Genomic DNA, 26,059 nt, shown 5'->3' on the forward strand with positions numbered 1-26,059 from the left:
TACACAGCTGTCCTTGAAAGAAGACTCTAAGATTAAGAAAGTGTCTCTAAAATGCCAGGTATAAGCTTGCATGCAATACATAACAAAGTGCCTGTGGACAAAAATCACAGGCTTTACAACCAAACCTGCTCCCTTAACATGTGTGAGGGTGGGGTTGGGGAAGTCCCATTTTCTAGCTAGGCACAACAAGGCACAAGGCATGTGGCCTTCCTTACTGAACAGGTGTTTGTGAGTACAGATTGCTGGACTTGCAGGATGATGATGGTGTAACATGCACATTCCCCCACACAAGGTTTTGAAGGTGAAAGAAAGAGCTTGAAAAAGATCCACTGGCGGATTGGGCCACACATGCCTTCCTGCTATTTTGTTTGGTGGGTCCTCACAGAAAAAAGTGAAAGAAGAGGAACTGTAACCAAAGAAAGGATGTGGTACATCTCCAACAATCAGCCATGTTAGAACCTCCTGAGACATTAACAGGCACAATTCTCTGCAAGTGAAAAAAGGCATCTTCAAATGGCTACCACACAACTCAATCACATCCTTTTTTCAAGCTAGACTTCAATAAGCAAAGGTAATCATAGAAAATTCATCATGCTCAATAAGACTGTCAGACATGAAACTTTTCAGAAAAATATGACCTTCATGGAAGTAGGAAGGACGAGGAATTTTCTAATTCCACCGATGGACTCACTGATTTAGAGTCCTTCTAGAAAGGCTCAATTGGAATCCCAGTTCACATTTTCCTCAAGACAAAATAAGAAGGGACATTTGGCATGGATATGCCAAGCACAAAGGAGGGATATAACACCCAGGAGTCTGAAACAGCAGGATTTAATTGTTTCACGATGATCCTGGGAAATTGTCAGAGACAGCTGGCCCTGGGTCATGAGGAAGAATTCTGTCCCAAACAGAGTGACATAAATATATAAAATCTTAGTGTCATGTTGCAGGGAGCACTATTTTTTTAAATGATGAATAATAAATTTAATATGAAATATCAACAGAGCTGGCTGAACACATGCCATCATTTACGTGCAAGCACGTTAATTTCGGCACACACATCTTGGGTTTCCATCACCCTGGAGGCATCATCCAAGCCTCCATTACTCTGAGCTGATAACAACAGTTTCTCAACCTTTTCCTTTGGTGAAGACCACAGCACAGGGACTTCCTGGGTCTGGCCGGCCTCCCGACACGTTCCATCCAAACAAAAATACAACAATCCACAGCATGGAGTTGTTTGAAAAGGAAATGAACATTCTTCCAAGCTGTTCTTCTCAAATGCTTGTGGGGAAATCTGCACACTACCCGAGAGCTTCTGTCTGTAAATACCAGCCACACGTCGATGGTGTCCCCACCCCCACCTATGCCCCACTTACTCCCCCACCCCCGCGCAACTAAACTTATGTCTAAATTACTTTCAGATTTCTGTGGTATCTTAATAACTTCCATATGGGATGTATTTTCAACATTCGGGTAAGTGGCTTCTCTCCGCCCACATGCTCCCCTTCCTTCCAAGCAATTTTAGCTTTCCATCCTTCACGTTAGCCTCTCAGTAGGGTGCCCATCCAATACCACTGATTTGTGAGGTCTAAAGACATAATGTGAGGGTTTATGAACAACCCTATCTAAACCACATACAGAATGACTCTGTCTTAAAGAATGAAAGAGGATTTCTAGTTTTCAAGATGTGCACGAGCTTTTTTTTTGTTTTTCCAAAAGCTATCTCAACAGCCCAAGACCCAGACTGAACCTCAAAAGGAGACTGAACGTGAAGAGCATGAAAAGTGGCATGAAGATGTCTTCAGACATTATCCTGCCCTAGGTGGCATTCTTTAGAATATCTCACTTCACTCATAACAAGGGATTGAGAGACTCCAACCTTGAGGGCACATACCCTTCCCTGTCACCATGATTGACAGAAGATGCCTTCCTAGAGGAACAAGAAGGTCCCAGTCCAGAAGGCCACCAGGGCCTTTGGGGATAACCAAGCTTGTTCATTCCCCAGTCCAGAGAAGTGGCTGCATCTAAGTGACCTTCAGCATGAGAACTAATCCTGATCTTAGAAAAGAGGAAGACCCTCAATCACTGAGGAAACTAACAGCTCTCCCTCTTGGGAAATTCTTCTTTATACCATAGCCAAAGTTCATCTTGGCTTGTTCTGTTCTAAACTTCCTACCAAGTCGTGACTTTATCAATATCACCATTTATACCTGCTGCTCATGTGTTCTGATGACCCCGTCCTGTGTTCTAACAGACAGTGATCATAATTTGCTGTGGCCAAATCATCACCTGGCTGCCAACAGTTGAGTGCTGGGCCTCTTCTGACCTGTCCATTCAAGGACATGACCATACAGGCTCTCATGGAGCCCATACCCAAAGGCCTTCCAGCTTTGCAGGATCTGTCAGAATCTATAATGTGCTCACAGAGCCTTTAAGAACTCAGCACCAGGGGGAGTGGAGCCAAGATGGTGGAGTAGAAAGACACACATACTATAGCTCTTGTCCCACAGCCCATAAAATACCTGTAAGAAATGATTCTCAACAAATTATAGAACAGCAGAAGCCACAGAACAACAGAGTGAAAGAGATTTACAGCAAAAGGAACTTGGAAGGCTGACAGGAAAAGTCCATCCCACGGGACACTGAGTGGAGCAGAACCCAGTCCTGGCCATATGGCACCAGGAGGAACAGGACCGGAATAGGCCTCCAGGGCAGAATTCCTAGCAGCAGTGGAGGGTCTCAGATCCTTCAACCCACAAGAACCAAAGAAAGCTTCAAAGGTCAGTGAGAGGGCTTTCCCAACTGGGCGAGAGGGGAGCAGGCTCCCCCCACTAGCACTGGCCCCAGGCAGTGGCGGCAGTACAGGTGATGGCCGCAGCAGTGGTGGCAGCAGCTACAGCATCCATTTGTGAAGCACTCTGCCTAAAACAGCTGGGGGAATTGAGCAGCTGGTCTGAATCTCAGCCCTGAGCATGGTCCTGGGGAGAGGAGGAGCACTAGGACCTTCCTCTTGACAACAGATTCAGAAGTCAAGTAACTGGCTGGGAAAATGCCCAAAAAAGGGGGAAAAAAATAAGACCACAGAAGGTTACTTTCTTGGTGAACAGGTATTTCCTTTTATCCTTTCGGATGAGGAAGAACAATGCATACTGTCAGAGGAATCAAGTCTTCTGCATCCAGTACCTCCAAAATAAATATGCAATGGTCTCAGACCATGGAAGAGCTTGAAAAGCAAGTCAACAGCTTGCTAAAGGAGACTCAAAAAAATATTGAAGAAAATAACACCTTTAAAAATAGGCTAACTCAATTGGAAAAAAGAGGTCCAAAAAGCCAATGAGGAGAAGAAGGCTTCAAAAAGCAGAATTAGCCAAAAGGAAAAGGAGGTTCAAAAGCTCACTGAAGAAAACAGTTCTTTAAAAATGACACTGGAGCAGATGAAAACTAATGAAGAACTCAGCATCACAGGCTGACAGACATCATAAGCTAGATCCCATCCAGCCCAGCCCCTGTGTTCTTTACATGTACTTCCAAACTTCAGTGGAGTATGGGGATAAGAATTTTGTAGAGGTGTGCCCTACAAAAAGGGAGTTAATCACTTACTATCTTGCACCCAGACATCACAAAACCAAAGAGCCAGGCCTAACCCTTCGCTCCCTCATGTTGCTCTCCCATTCTCATACTTCCCATGATTCTCTCTGAAGAGCCCCAAAGCAAATGATTTTCTCCCAACACTGTGCCCAGTGCTAGCCTTATGAAGGAAATGAGTAGTTATGGCTCCCAAAGGCTAACCCTCTTTTGGGGACGTCACAGTCCATGGTTCCCTGCTTTCAAAGATGCAACACCTGGGAATCTGTGCTCCTTCTGCTATCAGCTGAGACCCCTAAAAGTCAGCCAGGACCAGGTTACCTTGTACCATGACGCATCCCTTCAAACCCCTCAAAGCCACTCAGCTTCATTCCATACTGTCTTAAGAGGATTTCTGGCTACTATCAATTCTAATGCCAGTGAGCTGTCTTTACAGAGACAACTAAATGAAATATGTGTTTTAGATCCATATTTTCAATTGACTGATCCCTGTGGGGTCAAGAATAGGCCATCCACCTACTGTCATAACCCAAGGGGTAGAAACATAAGGCCAGCATGCTTCTTGCTATCTACCTCATGTTCCCTTTTTGACTTTTCCAACAGACTTTGTATTCATTTTCCTAGCACCTTTACCGTATTTCACTGAGCTCAATTTAGCTTATGGACCTAGAATCTCCAGGGTCATCTTTTAAAACACAGAACTTGGAAAAAATTGACCAAAAATCATTTATGGTGGCTTGGTAACCATTTCATCCATTCTAGGAACTCCAGGAAATGAGATGGCAAAAACCTCTCGTTTAAATAATCCTTTACCATATCTCCCCAACTCTAGCATGGTTCTTGATTTCCCATTCTTCTGGGAGAGCTATTCTAATTTCTAGCTCAGGGTTTACTTTAGCGAAGTGCTCTGAGCCCTGTCTTATTCATATTATAAATGTTTAAGTTGAAGAATGACAAACAAAAATCATGCCAGTGTTTTCACTGGCCAGAGGAGTGAGGATTGGTCAACTGCATGGCTTAATGGAAGCCCTGAGCCCTTCAAATAACCATTTCCCAGGTTTCCAGGTGACAAAAGAGCATAAGAAAACACACACTAAAAAGTGGCTACAAAAAAAATCCACCTAAATTCCTGACTTTTTATCATGGTTTCAGAAAAATGGAAAGGATATGACTAAAAAAGAAAACAAGGATTATGGACCACTTCAGATATGTTCTGTCCCTTCTGTTAACATGCCAATTCTCTTGAAGATCTTCCCTGTGACAAGCAGACTAGCTCTTACCAACTCTTGAGAGTCCTGCTGTAGTGGCAAAAATGCAGCCTCCAAAATGGCAATCTGGTCAGTGCTGAGCTTCTGCCACAGACCAATCAGCATGATCAACAGGTGGGTGGCGCTCTTCAGCCGAGTGAAGGACTGCAGCAGGTTACAATGGTTCTCCTCTGCGGCATCTGCCAGGGCAATTACCTGCAGAAACAGCAAAGGCAGGACATCATCATCATCGCTGAGCCCCAGACACCAAGGCCTCACTGGGCACACGTCTGTTTTTATTTAGGACAAGTCAATAAACTTAGTCTTCCATAAAGACAAGCCAGAGGGAGTAATAAATGGGAATGTCTATTCACTCTGTTTGTGCTATAGTAAACGTGTTAAAAGTAATCCCCAGTCCATGTGGCAGTGGGACAGAAGTAACACTTCCATCTTCACATGGCTACTGCCCTTCATTCATTCAGGGAGTCGGGCGACAGGCATCTGTTAAGCACCATGCATGCCAAGTCAAGACATCACCTTCCCGATGTCACTGGTCCTCCAAAAGTGAATGGCAAACAACAGCAGTGAAGGCACCAGAAAGACAGGAGAGAACAAAACAAGGGAGTCACATTCTATCTGGGAAGATAACATATACAAAGATACATGCAAAGGTACTAGAAGAGCACAGGGCCATCCTGACTGGGGAAAAGGGAATCTGGGTAGGCCTCACCTGAACAGAGCCAGGGCTGGGAGAAGAAAAGCTAGGAAATACATTTCAGGAATGGGGAACCCACAACCAGGGCCAAGGCAGATAGGCCACAGACAGAACACGGCATGGCCTAATCCAGTCTGGCTGCACCACAGAGCAAAAGACAGGAAGCCATGGGCAATAAGCCTGGAAAGACAGGCTGGGGCAGATGGTGAGGGGCTTTAAATACTAAAGAAAGGCCTTTGTATTTTACCCAAGAAGCAACAGGGAACCCCTGGGGCTTCTTGGAGAGGGGAGTGACATGGCCAGAACAGGGCTTTTGGAACATAAACATGGCAGCTGGGAGGATGGACTAAAGACTGGAAAGACCAGAGGCCCAGAGACCGATGGCTATTACTGTAATATTCGAGGTGAGACATGTTGAGGGGCTGAGCTGGGATGGTGGTTTTGTGAGTGGAGAGAACAGGACAGATGAGAGAGAGGCCACAGAGATAGAATTAAGCCTTGGCAATGAATTACCTATGGTGCAATGAAGCATCATGGAAGTGACTGGGTTTGAAAACGTGGATGGCTGGAAGGATCACTCTGCTCTTGACAGAAAGCAAGGCATCAATGACTTTCCAGACTGTGAAATTAATCTCAAGAATCTACCACAATACAATGAGAAATGACATTATCCTAGTGTCCATCGCAGGTACCCTCCTCAAATAAACTCCATTTGTTCTAACTTCATGTTAGTAGAAAACAGAAAAGATTAGTAAACAGAAAAGATCACTAAATAAAAATGCATGCCAAGGTAACTGATCTTGAGGGCTGAGGGCAATCCTGACTGGCATCTGGGTAGGGGTCCCACAGGAAGCAGCACCTGAATTGAATCAAGGTTGTTAGAGAGGGAAGTGCACATCATGGGAAGAACTGCCCCTTGATACCCCGCCACTGGCACCATTTGCAATACCATGTTTCAAGATTCCACTTGAGAGGTGGACAGAGATTCTAACAAAACACTGGCTGAGTGAAGGCATCTTTAACCCAAATGTCAGGCACTGGCCCACGGCGACCCGCGAGGGAGAAGGCTCGGCTGGGTGTGTTAGCTCTCTGCTGCCAAATCTCCTCAGGACAAAATTGGCAGGGCCGACTTGGACTGTGGGGTTTTTTGAATGTTCGTATGGAAAAAAAGAACTCAAAGCAACAATTAGACGAAGCATCCCAGGCTGCCCTGGGTGCTTTATTTTAACGCCTCCGTGAATCCTGTGCTCATTAAATGGAATACACTTTCTCCTCCAAGAAGCATCGCCCAGTCCTCACACTGTCTGTCCTGCCAGAGGGTGGGGCAGCTCTGAGGCCAGGGGGCGCTGGGACAAGGAGCATGCTGAAGAATCATCAGGCAGGTCCCTGGCCTCCAGAAGCCACACAGAGGGTGAGAGTGAGCAGGGAGATGTCATCTCCTTGAAGCCCCATCACAACCAAGTCCTACATTATCTTCATGTAGGCACCACACACTCTAAAGATGAACCTATACTATTCACATTTTCCCCATCACTTTCTTAAGTCTAGAAAACCAACAAAACAAAAATCAAGCCCTGGTTTGTAGCATTTGCCAATTTCCGAGGCATCAATGTTCACATTTTAACAATCAGCTCTTATGAGCTGGCTCCAGTGTGCCCCACTTTAGACACAAAAGGCGTGTGTGTGTGTGTGTGTGTGTGTGTGTGTGTGTGTGTGTGCGCCTCCAAATGGACTTGGGGTTCCAAGCATGGGACTGGGAAGCTACTACTCTAAGATCTCCCTCTGCCAAATGAGACCAGAGGACAAGCCTTCCTCTATCTATAAGCGAGCATCCAATGAATAGACAAAGCAGCAAGAAGAGGCCACTGCTGAATTCTCTCTGTCACTTTGTGATGGCTGCTTCTCAGTGAGAAGACCAGTCAATGGGAGAACCTAGAAGCACAAGGGGAAGTCACATTTTGGGCTCCTGTTTATCCAGAATGATGTGAAATGGAGGCCTGGGACTGTAGATTCTGATCCAGAAGGGACTTTTGGTGTATCCCCTCACCTTTCCTTTCATGGTGGAGGTGATAAGTGGAAGGATGTCCTCAAGGTCACTCAGATAATAAGGGTCGAGCCTGAATCAAACTGAAGTTCTCTGACCCCATGTCCAGCAACTCTTCTGCCACCTGCCATGATCTTAAGGCAGAAGACAGTTAAAATAGTGGGATGTTGCTGCACAAAGCCACAGGCATCTCCATCCAATGTATGTGGCTATTTGGTGAAGCAACATCCCAGGACACAGCATCAGTCCTGAGCAGGCCCGCCAAAAAGTAATGATCTAAAGAGTCTGGGGAAGCCTCACACAATCTAAAACTAAGCAGGGTGGGGCAAGGCCCACACAGGAAAAGCTTTTTGTCACCCCAAAGCCCCAGAATTGGGTAAGGAAAGAATCAAAGCGCTCTGTCTGTGCATACCTGGAGTAAAATTCCCCTGGCCTACACAAATTCACCAGTTGTAGGCCATACTCTCCACTGAAAGATACCAGTAACATCTACATTGACTTGGTTATCTATGAGAGCCAAGTAAGTAGAAAAGAATGGGCACATTCTAAAGGACTGGGATCATGGGACTCATGGCTATAGCTCCTTCTAACAAAGCACTGGGACATCACACAGTTCACCTTGAGCCTAGATATGAGGCTGACTAGCTGCAAGGGCTTGGCTGTGGAGTGTGGTGTGTGCATGTGCATGTGTGTGTGTGAGTGTGTTTGCATATGTTTGCACATTCCCTGGGTACCAGAGGACTACAGCTATCAAGGACTTTAGGAAACAATAAATGTTAATGATTTCAAACACAATGAGCAGAGCTCTCTTTGGTTCCCGCTTCCAAATCAAATGGAAAGCCCAGAGGCCATGTACATGTCCAAGTGCCATACTGGCGGATGCCAAAGGATGAAGCGGTGCCCACCCCCACCCAGGGAGCTGCTCAGAGGGAAAAAACTGGACTGACTCATAAAAATTGGTGTGAAATTAATCCCAAATACTTCAGCTGCCAAGACAGGCTCTAAAATTGGTTACAGAGAAGCAGCGGCAGAACAGACATGAGTCACATAAGTGTGAACCTGGCCAGGGCCAATGCCTTCAACCAAATTTCACTGCCCATTCTGTCACCACAGTTGAGAGCTGGGAGGGATGTTAGGGTCCATTTGGTCCAACCTTTTCACTTTACAATAAAGGAAACTGAGGGAGGACCCTAAAGGCTAAGTGGCTTGCCCAAGGTGGCAACGCTGGGATTTGAACCCCAGGACTCAAAGGCAATTCAAAGGACTGGGAATTTAATTGGCCCTCACAAAAAAGCTACAGACAGCAGAAACGTTCTACCTGCTGGGGTCAGTCACTTAAAACCATGAAGCTGGAAAGTAGGGTTTTAGCTTGGTTTGTTTTATGCCCTGAAGGCCTTCATCATCTCCTGCCTGCATTACAGCCTCCTGACTGACCTCCCAGAATCCAGTCTCTTCCATCTCCAAGGCATCCTCCACACACAAAACACAGAGTTTACCTATGTTCCTCTGCTCCCAAAAGCTTCCCTGATCCCCCATTGCCTCTAGCGTAAAAGGCAACCATTTTTGTCTAGGACTGAAAGTCATTCAGGAGCTATCTCAGACCTCTCTGGTTTCCTGTCCTCCATGGCCACTCTTGCCCTCCCACATTCTCTGTCTCAGCAAACCATGCTACTCTCCATTCCTTGCATCTGAAATTCCGTTTCCCAGTCCTTTGCCTTTGTCCAAGCTGCCTCTCATGGCTGAAATGCTCTTTCTCCTTCCTGTGGCTGCCTCCTGGAATCCTCATTTCTTGTTAAGATTCACCTGGAGTAGTAATTCCTACTTCAGACTTTTTCTGATCCCCTCAGCTGTGAGTGGAGACCACCCCTGAGTCACTCTGCATCTACTCTTTATATTTTTTGATTCACTTATCCGTGTATGTGCTGTATTATCTGGAAGAGTATAATCTCCTTTGAGGCAAAGTGCCTAGACCAGTGCCCGTTCAACTGATTTGAATCTAAGAGAAATTAAAGCATTTAAAAGGATGGAAATTTTAAAGGATTTTCCTTTCATAAAAAGAACAGGTGTTGGATTTTTTGCTGATGTTATTCTAAACTCAAAAGTAACAGAAGATCTGCTACCAACATCACAGACAACATCCACATGGATATTCTCTCCCCTTTTGGAGATGCATTGACAAGGAACTACCTGGAAATTTTCTCTTAAGCTCAAACTAGAATCTCTTTAGTAGTCTGGAAGAGAACATCTCTCTTCAATAACCTACATCCTTTGATCAGGAGGAACACAGCTAGGCTGGGCTCTGACGCCAATTCTGTCACCAATAAAATAATGAGAAGTCAAAGCTTTCCTTGGTTTCAAATCTCTAGAAAGCTGAGCTAAAGTCACTTTAATGCAAATTCTTTCTGAGTACCTATATTTCAGGAATGGAAACCTTTCACATGGCAAAGTTAAAGTTAATTCCAGAAACACAAACTATAATGTGGCACAGAAGGAGACCTGAGGCAGGGAAGCAGATGCCCTGGGTTCCAGGCTCCACTAACTCCATACCTTTTGGCCATGCCAGTTTCTCCCCCATGGTCTGAGGACTGAGGTTCATTCGTCTATAAGACAAGAGTATGGGACTAGATGTCTGCTAAGATTCCTTCAGCTCTAGCATTCGAAGGCTTTGGATTCTTTGGACATGACTTTGGATTTTGGATCTTGCTGCCACTTCACATTCTCCAGGTCTTGAAGAATCTTCTAATTATGTTGACTGAGAGCTATGGAAGGCATAACCTGAGAGCAATTCACCTGGAGAAGATCTGGGGTTTTTGTGAATGGAAAGCTCAGTGAGTCAACACTGATCTGCTGAGAAAGTTCATCCAACCTTAGACTACATTAAGAGAAGCTCAGTGTCCTAGACTAAGGAGATGTTCTCTGTTCCCACTATACTCTGCCCTTATCCATCCTGCCTTTCCTACCTCCCCTATTACTGTAGAAGACATCACCATCCTCCTGGTACCTCAAGCTCACAACTTCAAAGTCATCCTGGACTCCTTCTTCCCTCTCCCTCCCTACATCCAAAATGGGTGCCAAGACCTGTCAATTTCATCTCTTAAATATGCACCGCAGTCCAGGCCCTCATCACCTCATAGACTATTACAATAGCTGCTGGTGAGGTCAGTGTCTGCCTGCCTCAAGGTTCTCCCCATTCCAATTTATCATCTATTCAGCCATTAAGGTGAGTTTCCTAAAGCTGGGGTCTGATCATTTCACCCTACACTCAATAAACCCCAGTGACTCTCCACCTCTAGTCTCTACACTCAAATTCAAAATGCTCTGTTTGGCATTCACAACCCTTCATAACTCAACCCCTCCTGCTTGTACAGTCTTCTTACACTTTCCTCCCCAACATCTACTCTTCAATCCAGTGACATCGGCCTCCTGGTTGTTCCATGAAAAAGACACTCTCCCATTTCTGGGCCCTTCCTCTGGGGTTGCCCCATGCCCGGAACACTCTCACCTCCACTCTGACTATTGATCTCTCTGGCTTCCTTTACGTCTCAACTAAATTCTCACCTTCTACAGGAAGCCTTAAGCAACTGTGCTTAACTCCGGTGTTTTCTCTCAGTTAATTATCTCCTATTTATACTGTACATAGCTTCCTGTGTCTATATGTGCTCGCATGTTGTTTCCTCCATCCCACTGTAAGCTCCTGGAGGGCAGGGACTGTCTTTTTCTCTTCTTTGTATCCTCAGAACTCAGCCAAGCATCTGGCACGTAGCAGGCCTTTGACGAATGTTTACTGACTGTTTGACTGGCTAATCAAACCACATCTGAAGTACTAGGTTGAGCTTTCAGCAGTCACTGAAAAATGGCACTGAAAAGCTGGACAGCATCCAGAATAATGAAGGATCTGGAGCTGAGGACATATAAGGACTAGCTGAAAGAACTGGGAATGCTGTCTGCGTAACTGAAGGGATGTTACCCAAAGAGGCATCTGACTTGTCCTGCTTAGTCCTACTTGGGAGACTGAAAACAACATCAGACTTGAAATACAGAAAAATTTCCTGAAGTGGAATATGTTCTCTAGTGAAGAATTGGCTCTGCTCTCTGGAGTGAGGCAACCACTTGGGTATATTGACGGGATTCTTAGTCAATAAGGGATAGAGGGTCTCACCCAACTCTGTGTTGCTGGGTTCCTGAAATACTATCTGGGAGCTTTCATCTTGAAAATCAGACAAGAATCATTGACCCCTAAGATTGCTGAGGGGGAACAAAGAGAAGGAGGGCATTTGGAAGGTCAAAACACCAAAGAAATGCAAGGGATTATCACTGTAACCTACAGCTGATATTTTTAGAATTTATATATATGATGTTATGTTATACTATACTAATGTTATATCATTCTATGTTTAAGTATATACAGTGAATTAGTATTAATAAAAAGTTTGTTAATTCAAATAATCGTCCATTGTTAGGTACTTATGACCATCAATAGGTCCCAGGCCAAACCCTACTTGGTCACTGTGTGGTTGGCTCAGAATGAACGTAAAGAACAATTGTTTCTGTTTGGCCCAGAAACCCTGAGGGTCGTCCCCTTCCAGACTGATGAGAGAGAGAGAGAGAGAGAGAGAGAGAGAGAGAGAGAGAGAGAGAGAGATAGACAGACAGACAGAAAGATATACACAGATATACACAGGTAGAGATATGTATGTATATATATATATTACACATGGGTGTGTGTGTGTATACATACATATATACAATATATATGTATGTATACACACACACACACACATATATTTTGTCCCATGTCTTACCTAGTCTTAATCACTGAATGGGTGTTGCTTCAGTCAAACTGAGACCTGTTAAAGACCTTAGCTTAAAAGGGCCAAGGTCTCCCACTACATCCTGGACCATCTCCAGTTGTCCTGATCTATATCCGGCCACTTGACCCAGATGGTTCTGGAGGAGAAAGTGAGGCTGGTGACTTTGCACAGCCCTCCCTCACTTAAATCCAATTCACATATATGTCATGGCATCACCTCCCTGATAACATGATGTTCTTCAAGAAAGAAGGACCAACAACAACAAAAAACTTATGAATGGATATACTACACTGTAGATTATCTTCAAGCTGTATATTTTTCCTCCTACTCAGATTTTAGATTTTTTCACACACTATTTCTTATCCTCCTTGTGTGCAAAAGTAACGCTTGGACATTTGTGTTCTGCTTTTTTGAATACATTAATAAAGACTGAATGAATGTACCACCACATGAGGGAAACTGAGTCAGGAGGAGGCTTGGTGAACTCCACCCATGACCAGCCCAACATATCATCAATAGGCAGGGACAGGGAACCCAAGGCACCAACATAAAAAACAACCAAAGCTCTGGGGAATCAGGTTGAGTCAGACACATGCTGAACCCCCCTGGCACTTTCTGCATCTTGGCTTCCTAGCCAAGTATGGCTTCCCTTGCCTTGAGAAATTGTCCACTGAGTCTTCTGTCCTTTGGCTTGTGTTACACAGAAGATAGCCTGGCTCTTCCACTTATGTTTGCTTTCTGACCCATTCTCTAGCTTCCTCTTCCTCAATCCCTTTCTCACCTGAGGGCTTGCGTATGCCAAGTCCTACCTTGAGCAGGACTAGACAATAACATGAAAGCAAAATGGTCTTTCTGCCCCATCGTGGTAGCAAGATACCGTCTCCTGCCCCCAAACTAACGTACTGCATGTAGCTTATCATTCATCTTTGTTGGCCCTGGGCCAGCAGTCATTCACCATGATAAGGTTTGTTTTCTAGACAAGCTTATTTAATTTTGCGAGGGGGGATTTCAAAAGACACTATATCGAAAGTTTTACTGAAAGCTACATAAATTGTATTTACTGGATTCTCCTTATCCATTAATTTAGTCATTTTATTTTCTCTTTAAAAGACATAACTTTGGGATGAACTGTTCTCTAGAAACCGCCTGTGACACATTACTCCCCAAGACAGATACTGCTTGTTTTTCTATTTTCATTACTTAAAAAGCTAGAAAAGAAGTTACTTTATAAAACAGAAGGAGGAAGCATGTTAGAGATCACAAATTCAGGACAAAAAGTTTAGACTCTTCCCACCTAATGGTCCATAACTCAACCTTGACTTGACTACAAGTTGTGCACAGTGAATGATCAGTCAGGGTTCTGCCATTACAATAATCCCTAAAAGCAAGCACAAAAAGTCATAACTTTCACTCTGCCTTACAATTAAATAAACCACTGACAAAGGATTCAGTTCTTACAGAGCAGAGTCCATATGAGGGCCCATGGAAACAACAGAACCTGGTGTGTGTGTGTGTGTGTGTGTGTGTGTGTGTATGTGTGTGTGTGTGTGTGTGTGCTCGTGTGCACACATGTGCCATCTACCCCCTTTCTAAATACCTCTCCCCTTCAGGTACAACAATCCAAAGGGTACCACAACCGTCCAGGCTGTGACTGGCAAGCCCCAGCTGGATGAGTGGCTACCAGCACCACTTTCTGCTTGGTTTTCCAACTGTCACCTTTATTCTGCCTGCTTAAAATCTGAGAAAGGGGAAATGAGGCACCTCAGGACACTGTCTTCCAAACACATCAGGATGAACCTAACACTCTATCTGCACAGCAGCTACTGGATGGGTAGTTGAGAAAAGTGGGTGATAACAAGGCCATCCTCAATGATGCCCCCAGTCCACAGTAGCCTGCCCCACCCCCACTGACAATGAAAGTTCACAGGTCAGAGAGACCCAAGGCAGCCCCAAAAGCAAGTGCTAGGTCCCCTCCAGGAGAAGAGATGCACCTCCACCTAGGCAAAGGGGGCAGCCAACAATGGCAGCCTTTGCTCCTTGAAGGGGGCAAAGAAAAGAGGAACACTATATACAGGGAGGGAGCAGTCCAGTGCAGAGATCCCCTCTCTTCAGCCACCTCACTCCACCAGGAATGAGGCAGCCTCAAACTAGGAACTTATAGCAGCAGCCCACTCCTCCAGTTCTAATTTCAGGATCTTGGGCACCTCTCTTTTCCAGTGCTTCAATTTGGTCATGGTGATGCCAAGGAGGGTGGAGTCCAACTCCCAGGGCTCAGGAGTCGGGGCATTGCTTGGGTTTTCAACTCCTTCTCCAACTCCTCTCCAGAGAGCAGCCTTTCAAAGCCAAAGAAGGAACAGTGGTAGCAGTTAAACATTGAGATAGAGACAGGTAGCCTAAGCCTAGGTCACCAAGGTAGCTATAAGAATGCCCAGCTTTCCTGGATACCTTCAAATCTGTACCATCCATGAGCTCTCATCTGGTGAAGGCTTCAGGGGTTGGAGGGCCTAGCACTGTGGTGGTCACTTCCAGAGTTGGGCCTGTGGTGAGAGGAGAGCTGCCTTTATCAAAGGGGCACCTCTACTATAAGGAGGGAGTGTGGTTCATCTTCTGTCCCTTAGAACATATACTGGTCACTGACCTCTTACAGTTACTCCACAATGAGATTTCAATGCCTGTAGCTACTCAAAGCACTTGATAAAATTCAGAGCCTAGCTATGGGGGGGTTCTCCCACATACCTAGGCACCTTCTGCACCCAAAGGCAGCAAGGTGTGGAGAGCATGTAACTTGAGGAAGTGATGAAGGAACTAGGAATGTTTAGCTTGCAAACAAGGTTTTGAGGGGACATGATAACATCTGAAAGGATCTGAAGGGTAATCACAGGAAAGAAGGATTGGATGTGTTCTGACTAACCCCATAAAACAGAACTAGTCGTCCCGGACAATGCAAAAAGACAATTTCAAGCTTTGGCAGGTATTTCTAAATTTATACTGTTACAATATGGTCATGTGAAATGAGGAAGACATAGGTATCCATGGCTAAGTTGACATGAGGCAAATTTTGCCCTTTTCATAAAATTTATTTGCCAAATGGTCAAGTACCTCAATCAGTCGAATGGAAACTAACACCATTTTTTGGGTTAGCTTGGTGCTAAAAATAAACTTATTCCCCAAACTGACTTCTATTTTTACCTCCCCCCACCTTTTTCTGGCTGACCAAATTTTTACCCCTTTCCATAAAGCTACCTATAGTAAAATGAAATCCTAGTCTTAAAATAATAATTAATGGAATCAAATTGTAAAAAGAAGAATGAATATTCTCTGGAATAAGGTTTCTTATTCAACACATTGCTCTTAAATTTCAACTGCATGGTTGGCAATGTCATAGCTCATTTTACAAGCCATAGAGAATTCTGGGGACTTCCCTTTCCAAAATCAACATCAGTGAGATCTGATCTCCATTGGTTTCTAAGTTTAGAAACCCTTTTATTAATGTTGCACATGGCATTCCTACATGAAGATATTTTAATAATTACAGAGCTGACCACATGGCTCTGAATGCCATCTCCCATGTTGAAAAATGATAGATGGATGGGTGGGTGTCCACCAAAGCATTTAATTAGCTTAGTGGGTGGCTTATAAGACACACAATTACATGTCTACGTAAATTCAACTACTTAGCCCTCTGCGTTAGCTCTCTTTCTATTCTGGACACAGTAGCTGATAAATTCTTGACTTGCCCTAAAGATCATTATATTCTCCAAATGGAAGAAAAGTCGAGGGGAACTATTATCCTGGACCTAATTCTAATGAACAAGGACCTGTTGCCAGAGGAGAAAGGATAGAAACCTTGGGAGAAAGTGGCCACTTCGTTTTGAAGGTCATAAAAGACAGTGGTGGTGTAGTGGATAGAGTGCCAGGCCTGGAGTCAGAAAGACTCATCTTCCTGAGTTTAAATCAGGCCTCAGATACTTCCTAGCTGTGGGACCCTGGGCAAGTCACTTAACCCCTGTTGGCCTCAGTTTCCTCATCTGTAAAATGAGCTGGAAAAGGAAATGGCAAAGCACTCCAGTATCCCTGCCAAGAAAACCCCAAATGGGATCAGGAAGAGTCAGATATGACTGAAATATGACTCAACAAGAAAGAGATAGATAAGGGAGAGGCACTTCCAGTAAAGACCATGGTATCAAAACTTATAGCCAAGTCCAGCAAAGATTTTAAATAATGCCATATGAAGTGAATCAATAGAACTGATACACTCATTTTCTAGTCCAGGAGGCCTGAAGCCAGCAGCACAAGCTATCTGGCCAGGGTCTGTCACAGCTTCAGGGTAACAAAGCCAGGTTCAAGTTGGCAAATACACATAGACAGTGATGGAGCAGAAGTTAGCATCCATGTTGGGCCACCAAGAAAAGGGAGGGGGCAGAAGTCAGGGAGGATCCTGGCTCCGGGCTTAGTTTTCTGTCTTGGACCAGGTTTGTGAAAGAGAGCCAGAAGGGAACCAAGAACCAGATACCATATTCAGACTGTGGCAGATAGATGAGAGACAGACTGCAAAGGGATCAGGACATCAGTTAGGAACAGTCCAACCCATCCAAATAGGAGGAAAGGAGAGAAGCCTGACTCGGGCATAAAGCCCCAATGCAGAAGCTAAAGCTATACGAAGAGACAAAAGGAAAAACAAAACCAAATTTTGAATACGATGAAGTGTCAAGAATTAAGAGAAAGTCAAGTTGTAACCCAGGAGATCAGAGTAAAATGGCAACAAGCACAAATGGAGGCATGGCCACAAGGACTCTGACAAGAAGCTGGAGGACATGGAGCAAGAGCTAAAAGATGAAGAACTGCAAAGAAAACAGATAGTTCAGAACCAATGGATCAGTAGACACCCTGAAAAGCAGAAGGGGGCAAAGAAGAGATCAATGGTTCAATTGGCAACCAAAATATTAGAACCCAGGTCAATATGAAAGAATGTGTGGGCTATCTGTGATTAAGGAGAGAGAATCCCAGAAAACCATGACCAAACAAAACACTTGGATACAAGATTTCCTAAAAGACTTCTGCCCAGATTCAGTAGAACCAGAGGGCCAAGTGAAAATACAAAGAGTCCATTGATCACCTCCTGAAAGAAACACCAAATTGAAAACACCCGGGAATGTCATAACCAAAATCCAGAGCTTCCTGGCCAAAGAAAAATGCTAAAAGCAGTTAAAAAGAAAAAGTTCAAGTACCAAAGAACCATAAGAGTCAGAATCACAGTATGTTGCCAATTACAATAAAGGAGCAAAAATCTTGAAATATGATATGAAAAAAGGAAAAGAATCAAAAGGTAAAAGAAAACGGTTTACTTCTAAGAATATCTTATTCAGAAAAACTGAGAAAGTAATTCTACAAGGAAAAAAATAGACCTTTGACAGAAGTTTCAAACATTCTTGACAAAACTAAAGCTGAGTAGAATCTCTGAAATATAAATAAAGGAGACAAATTCTAGGAAGGAAAATACATTGAAGCAGAATTGGAGCAGAAAGTCTCAATGACAGTCAAGTGCTTGCCTCGAAACACAGAAAGAGAAGAAGCAAGTGCCCCTTCAGAATCCTGCTGTATTTGAGTAAGAATCAAGAACCACAGACGCCATTCCCCAACACAGAAGTCATCAAACAGTGCTCCCAAGAACTGCAAAGAACTCACAGCTACGTGAAAGAACGCACCACATCTTCAGTGATGAGAGAAAGGCAAAACACAACCCTGAGATTTCACCCCACACTCCGACAACTGGCAAGGGTTCCCTCCCCCTACAAAAATAAGGCGGTAGTCAGTGTAAAGGGGCAGCTACGTGGTGCAGTGAAGACAGTGCTGGGCCTGGAGTCAGGAAGATGCCAGCTCAAATGCAGCCTCAGACATTACTAGCAATGTGATCCTGGACAAGTTATTTAACCATATTTGTCTCCGTTTCCTCATTTGCAAAATAAGCTGGAAAAAGAAACAACAAACACTCCAGGAGCTCTGCCTAGAAAACCCCAGACAGGGTCATGAAGAGTGGGACATGACAGAAAAGACTGAGCAGCAACCACATTAGAGGGGCTGTGGGAAGATAGGCGCACTGACACATTGTTGGTGGAGCTGCGAAATGGCACAACTATTTTGGAAACAGAGTGACTTAAAATGTTGGTACCCTTTGAACTCAGAGGGTCTGTTGCTGGTCTTCTACATCGTGGAAGCCATAGATAAGAAGAAAGTACCTATACACAGCAAAATATCTGTAGCAACACATCTTGTGACAGCAGAGAACTGGAAACAAAACAAAGCCCATAAACTGAGGAATGGCTAAAAACTCTGTAACAAATGAAGGTAATGGAGGATTACTGGGCTGTAGGAGATAAAGAGCGTGGTGAATACAGAGAAGACTAGGAAGAGCTTCGGGAACTGCTAAAGAGACAACAAAACACACACTGACTGCAAGAATGTAAATAGAAGGAATGGCACACCAAAAAATCAAAAGTGAACACAACAAAATGAACAAGATCCATCAGGACCTAAAAGACAAGAGACACGAGAAGCCTCAGCCCCCTCCCCAGCCCCCAATGCCTTGAGGTTAGACGTGCCACATGTTTGGGGATTTTTTCACTATGTTAATCAATTATGCTCATTGCTTTCTTTTTCCTTTTTTTGGCTTAGATACTGGGGAAAACTATGATGACGTAAGAAATGCGACATTAAAAAAAACTTACTTTTAAAAAATAACAGATGCCAGGCATAGGTATCCTTATGTTCATTCTTATGGCTTCACATGACCAAAGACAAGGGACATGAAGAGAATAAAAGCTGAGCTCCTACAATGCGCTGGGCACTGTGCTAAGTCCTGTATAAATCTCTCATTTGATGCTCACCACAGCCCTGCAAGGTAGGTACTGCTATTATCACCATTTTAGAGTTGAGGAAACTGAGGCAGAAAGAAGGTGAATGGCCTAAGTATCTAAACCTAAATTGGAACACAGATCTGAGGATACCAGGCCCAGTTTTATTCACTATGCTACAAGCTACTTGTAAAAGGGAGGGGAAAAGGAATATAATAGGGACAGAAAAAGAGATGAAGTCAGCTTTAAGGGGACACCTAGGATAACACAACCACAAATAATTATAAACAGGACAAAAGGAGGGAGCTGTCCAAAGATGCAAAGATGGACACACAAGGAATAAACACACACACGCATATATTTGAGTATATGTGTATAGATGCTATACACATATACATGTGTATGCATGTGTGTATATCCACATGCACACATATTTGTATATACATATAGATCATATACAGATACACACTTTTGTGTACACCATATAATATGCACATGTACAACACAGATATTTAGGGGTATATAAACACATCCCCACAATACCTATATTTGCATGTGTACATATAGATAGATTCTATACGTATACATGTATATATACACACATACACATGTGTAGACACACATTTAGGTGTATACATATGTACATACACATATACATACATTGTACATAACCTAACTCTAACCCTAAATGCGCACACGTGCGCGCACACACACACATACACAGAAATCCATCTATAAAAGATAAAAACCTGGGAAGATAACTACAAATCCCCAGTCCTGTGAGAACAGTGTCTGGAGGACAGTTCAAGCCCAGAGGGTCCCACATCTGGCACTTCATCTTAAGGGCACTACAAAGGTCTCTTAACTTGAGACAGAAGAGGCTCCATTGCTGCCATAGGCAGGGACACCAGAGGTAGCCAAGGATGCAGAGATGGCAGAATGACTCAGCTCAGACTTTGTCTCTGGTTTGTGCCACAAGGACAGTGACTATCAGCCAGGAATGAAGAGAGATGACCTGCCAGGGTAACCAGAGAGAACACAGAGAATGGTCCATTTGCTTCCATGAATTCCCTTCCATGGCCTGTGTGAACAATGTGGAAAAGGGACCAAGAGACCAGAGGTCTAAAACATGGTCTTGGTTTTCAAAGAGAGAAAGGGCTGACTCTGATTCTTCCTTTGTTATGACTGGATGTTTTCAAGCAAATGCTGGAAGGCACCATGACAGGAATGGTGCATCATGGTTACAGTACAGGCAGCTCAAGGCTGGATCAGGCGGCTCACAACATCTCTCCCAACTTGAAGATTCTGTGTATTGGATGGTATGACGATGGGATAAAGTTGCCCAGCATTCACATGGTCTACTAGAGCACTTCTCAAAGTGTGGTCCAGGGGTCCCTGGGGGTCCCTAAGATACTTTCACAGGGTTCGCAAGGTCAAAACTGTTTTCACAATAATACTATGATATTTTAATTTCAAATATGGCAAATATCAACAGCTATAACCTACAAAAATAAAACCTCTTGAAGGTCCTCAATATTTTTAAGAGTGTGAAGGGCTTCTGAAACCAACAGCTTGGGGAACAACTAATCTGCCATAAAGCGGAAGACCCTCACCAAAAAGAGATAATGCAAATTGCAGTGGATTCTAGGAACTAAATGGTGTTTTGAACTACAAAGAATATCAAAGCAAAATTGGATAAAATTTCACTTAGAGTGATTCTGGTTCAAAAGCATACATTTACCAAAGGTCTCTGGTCCCCTGCCCACTTCTCCATCACAGGTCACTGTATCATTTACAAGGCAATCATTGAGAGTCATCTGTGACAGATTGTGTAAAATCAAATGAGGAATGTGAAAAGGGGCTGTGACCCCAGAATTCAAGTATAAGCTAAAGGATTAGAAACTTTGCCAAAACAATACTTCTGTGCTTGAATCACAAGGTCTTTGTTAGAGAAGTTCCACTGAGGACCAGGTTGTCAGTAATGTGACTATCCTGTACCACCCAACTTTGGGGAACACAGCGTCAGGCCCATGCTACATTCCTCCTCATCCTCTTAGTACAAAGTAATGTTTATTTTACAAAGATCTGAAGTTTTTTTACCCCAAGCTCTAGGCAATTTAACAGAGTATTATAGAATAACATGGTAAATCAATGATAGCCCGAGAATATGACTGCCTGTTAGGACAGAGATGTGTAAGAACTCTGGCCATGGGAATGTAGTGTACTGTGAACAGAGCTTACAAGGGGAAGAAAGAATGGAAGGAAGGAAGGAAGGAAGGAAGGAAGGAAGGAAGGAAGGAAGGAAGGAAGGAAGGAAGGAAGGAAGGAAGGAAGGAAGGAAGGAAGGAAGGGAGGGAGGGAGGAAAGAGAGAAAGAAAGAGAGAGAAAGAAAAAAGAGAAAGAGGAAAAAAGGGAACAAAAGAACGAAGGGGAAAGAAGGAAAACAGAGAAAGAAAATGATCAATGACTACTCATTCTGCGAGCTGCTCTGGACTACAGTATCTATCAGTCTCATTACAGACTTCAGTCACCAAGGCCCTTTCTGGACATGAGACAATCTAAGAGCTGAGTATCAGCCAAAGTTCTAATTTGAGAAGTTGGCTTTGTAGCCCTGGGCCATCTCCCAACTGGTAGCTATATTCATCTGCAGAGCTGAGATATATCATCAGTGGTCAAACACTACAAAAATAAGTCGTCTTTGTAAAGCCACTGAGAACATGCCAATTATGTATTCTACATGGGAAAATGTACATTGCTGAGGAAAGCACGCAGTTATAGAACGGGAGTTCTGGAAGAGCCCGTGACAGGAGCAGGAACCTGACTCCTCCCACCACCTCCTCCACACAGACACCACTCTGCCCCCCCCCCCCCCGCCCCACCCAGCAAGTTAGGTTCATTTTTCCTTACAAGGTTTTGAGATCTTCCTTGCGATCTGACTGTCTCAGGGAACTAAAGGCTCTGGCAGTAGGCACCACTTCCCTTCAACTCTTGGGTACTAGGCAGCCACCAAGAGCTCCAGACATGCCCCGATGCTCAGGCCAAGAAGTGTCCCCTGGCTGAATCCACTCGAGGTGTCCTCTACAATAACCTCTACTGCTACAGAAGCAAACCTCATTTTGTTAAATGTGGAATGACAACATCCGACTTCAATGACCAGAGAAGTGCCCTGAGCCAGGCCCTGTTCAGAGCAGGCTCTCCAATCATTCCCTAGCCTAAAAGACAAGTAAACATATCAACGCTTCTTCCACTTTGGAGTCTCAAAAAAAGTCTCTAAAATTATCAAGGACCTCCCTCCCAAAGAATTTCTATTCACATGGATTATATTTTGAGTGTTAGGAATGAATATGTCTTAGTATTGTTATAAAAATGGTTCTAACTCATGGAACCCCTGAAAGGGTCTTGGAGACTCCCAGGGATCCCTGGACCATGTTCTGAAAACTGCTTGTCGATCTAGGCCATTTTCCTCACCTAGACGATTTCCTCATCTCATCTCATCTCATCTCATCTCAATAGTGAAGACCCCCTTTATTAGGCTCTCCTGCCCACTGAACCCATTTCCTATGGCTTAGACTTCCACAGGCAAGGAACAACTGCCATGCATGTTCACTTATAATAAGTTCGCATGCTTGAAAAGAGCTACTAAATTCTCTTTTAACTTGTCTTCCCGCAGACTCCCTGACTCTTACTATTTCCCACCTTTCTGCACAAGACCTACATTCTCATACCTTGACTGTCATGCTCCTTTTCATTCATCCAAAGGCTAGATAGAGGGAGCTTCAAAAACTAATCGCACCTATATCTTTTCTCGCAGTGTGGTCTTCATAAATTCTCTTCAGGGGTCAGGGGGCCATCTCCAGCCATCTTGATGCATATCTGGTCACTGCGCCCAGATGGCTCTGGAGGACCAAGTGAGGCTGGTGACTTTGCAGGCCCTCCCTCACTTAAATCTAATGTACTTACAAGTCAAGACATCACTTCTCTGCCATCACTGGTCCCCTTTGAAAAGGAAGGACAAACAGAAACAACCACAAGGGACCAGGGCCTTTCTCCAGGGACGGTCCACCTCTACTTCCCTTTTAAAGTGACCCACTGGCTTCCTTTTTGTGCAGACAAACCCTTGGAGGATGTTATCCAGATAAATGGATATTATTTTTGACACCATGTATTATGCACAATTGATAATAATAACAAAAGTCGGAGCTGGCATTTATGTAACGCTATAAGGGTTACCAAAGTTCTTTATGAACATCTCATTTGGTCTGGGTAGTAAGTGCTCTTATTATCCACATTTTCCAGATGAGAAAATTGAGGCAGACAGAGGTTAATTGACTTGTTGAGGGTCACACATGACCTAGTAAGCAGCTAGGATGGGATACGAACTTATTCCTAATTTGAACTGGATTCCTGACTTCAGGTCAAGGGCTCTACCAAGTGAGCCATCAGATGCCTCTCAGTATACTGTGGCCTGCTCCTGCCCATTATCTGTCTCCCAACAATTTCAACACCAATGCTCATCATGGTACATTCCCCAAGACACTCTCAGCAGATCCCCAAGCTCGGACAGGTTCTATCCCGTTGGAAAAGCTGGTGACAGACTGTGCTGCTATCCAAGGACCAGCCAGCTTGAATGTGGAGTGAGTAAAGTGTATGCATCTTACAGCTGCCAATTCTCCATGGCTATAGACCTTGGAGAGTGGGAGGAACAGTGGATTTCAGGTAGTCACAGGACCAGGGACCAGGTCTTAGCTCCATCTCTGGGAAATCTGGTGACTTTAGACATTTAACCTTTCCCAAATCTGTAATTTGGGGGCAAAGATTCCTGGAGGACTGATCTCACAGAGGGAGATCAGGCACACAAGGTACTCTGCAGACCAGAAAGCCTAACAGAGATGTCTGGGGGCTGTAATTACTGTTATCACCACATAACAAGCACTTAATGAATGCTCGATGAACAAAGAACTGATATTCACATATTCGTCTGTCAGAGTTAAGGTCTCCTTGGTGGTGGCCACGGCTGTGACGTGGATCCTTGAATTCCACAGACTTTTGGAGAATGGATCCTCAGCAGCTATGGTGCGGCCCAAGACAGTGAGCCAGTCTAGGAGTCAGAAAAGCCTGACATACCCTGGCCGTGTGTCCTGGGCAAGTCACCTGTCCTTCCCCCATCCTCTCTCCCACCCTGCTGGGATCCCAGGAAGTCTCTCAGACTCAAACTGGCAGAACAGTTGACAATCCACGTGGATAGAGAAGGTGCCTCACTGAGAGACCCACACGGCAATGACATCACAGGTGCCCCCCTCCATGCCAAAAATAAAAATAGCTCCTAGAACTTTAGAGCTAGGAGGAACTTCATAAATCATCCAACTTTACAGAGGAAAAAACTTGAGACCCAGAAACTCAGGGTGAGTGACTTGTCCAAAGTAATGGAAGAGCCAACTCTGGGGCCCTGCATGAACACCACTGTCCAAAGCGGTTCTGCCTGGGTGCCAAAGGATGGACATCTGCCCTCGAACACTGGGAGGCAGGCACAATTGTTTATTGTTCCATCTAGTAAAACATAAGATCCTTGAGAACAGAAACTTTTATTTCTATCTCAAGAACCCCCAACTACCAGCCTTATACACAGGAGAAGCTTAACAAAGGCTTGTGGAATTTGATGGAATTATTATTTCCATTTCACAGGTAAGGAAACTATGCCTTAGAGAGATAAAGGACCTTACCCATGTTCTTCCAGCTACTAATGACGTGAGCCAGGGCTCAAGCCCAGGGCCTGCCCAGGAAACCCTTCTCCTGTCCTCCCTTGCTAGTCCCACCTACCCCAAACCTTTGCATGAAAAAGTAACTATCAGAAGGTTCCTGGTGCCACCAGTGGCCTGATATGTATGGGCTCTCATTTTCCCTCTTCTACATCCCTGCAAAAAGAAACCAGCCCTGTCACGGGAGGACTCTCTCCTGATATTCTGACTGTGCTGTCCTTGGCTGGGGGAGACAGCCCCACAACGGATAACGGGGATCATTTTTCTCCCCTCTAAAGAGCTGAAATGGGTCCTGTGCAGGAGGGCACCCTTTCTGCTCGAACAGGCCCTGGTCCCAAGTGGCCCACAAACAATCCACCTTCTATTTTACTCATGCCCAAATTGGACAAGGGTCCCTGTTTAAATCTGAAGATTCTAGTAGACCCTGTTTTCAAGAAATCTGAACCTGTTTCGAGGCCTAACCAAGTAGGGAAAGATTTCCATCACCCAGTAAATGATCCACACACCCACCTTTTGTTTTCATTCCTGGTATTAGTATCAGAAAATGTGATAAGGCATGGAGTTTGGATAAAATAACAGATGTTGCACCAGCCGGCCAAGGAAGCCAACTAAAAAAATCTCCCAGGGTAGGAGGAGACTTTGGCACTTGGATGCCACTCAGCTAGTAACAAAGATTCAAGTTCCTTGTTATCTCCTCAGCTCTCGGGACCAAGGTCTTTATTTCTCATGTGTACATTAAAACCAGAAATCTCCCTTTTTAAAAACAAAATTCTTCTGAAAACCCATGGAAGAAAGTGGTGGGGGGGGGGGAAGAATAGTATTTGTTAGTGCCTGGGGGGCCATAGAATCATAGACTGCCAGAACTAAAAGGACCCCTAGAGATAGATTTTACTTATATAAAATGATGGTGAAAACATTCATTAAAATTAAAAAGGAGGTGTCTGTACACGGCAACTCATGATGCAACCCCCCAGGAAACAGAAAAGATTTTACTAGTCTTGCAAACCCTGCAAGTCAACAACTATTGATGGAGGTTTTCCTTGGTGT

The 26,059-nt window shown here is 44.3% G+C and overlaps 1 protein-coding gene across 6 annotated transcripts in view; it reads right to left on the bottom strand.

The window, feature by feature from the left end:
- The window catches only part of BBS9 (Bardet-Biedl syndrome 9), a 655,958-nt gene that overhangs the window by 381,046 nt on the left and 248,853 nt on the right, over nucleotides 1-26,059 (bottom strand). For all 6 annotated transcript variants that reach the window (XR_011964809.1, XM_072598867.1, XM_072598868.1 and 3 more), the window contains one exon: nucleotides 4,869-5,051. Coding sequence is in view for 5 of the 6 variants with exons in the window: in XM_072598867.1 (XP_072454968.1) it covers nucleotides 4,869-5,051 (183 nt within the window). In the remaining variant the exon portion in view is untranslated. The remainder of the gene's footprint in view (nucleotides 1-4,868; nucleotides 5,052-26,059) is intronic.

The sequence above is a fragment of the Notamacropus eugenii genome, chromosome 3 (assembly GCF_028372415.1).
Source record: "Notamacropus eugenii isolate mMacEug1 chromosome 3, mMacEug1.pri_v2, whole genome shotgun sequence".
NCBI lineage: Eukaryota > Metazoa > Chordata > Mammalia > Diprotodontia > Macropodidae > Notamacropus > Notamacropus eugenii.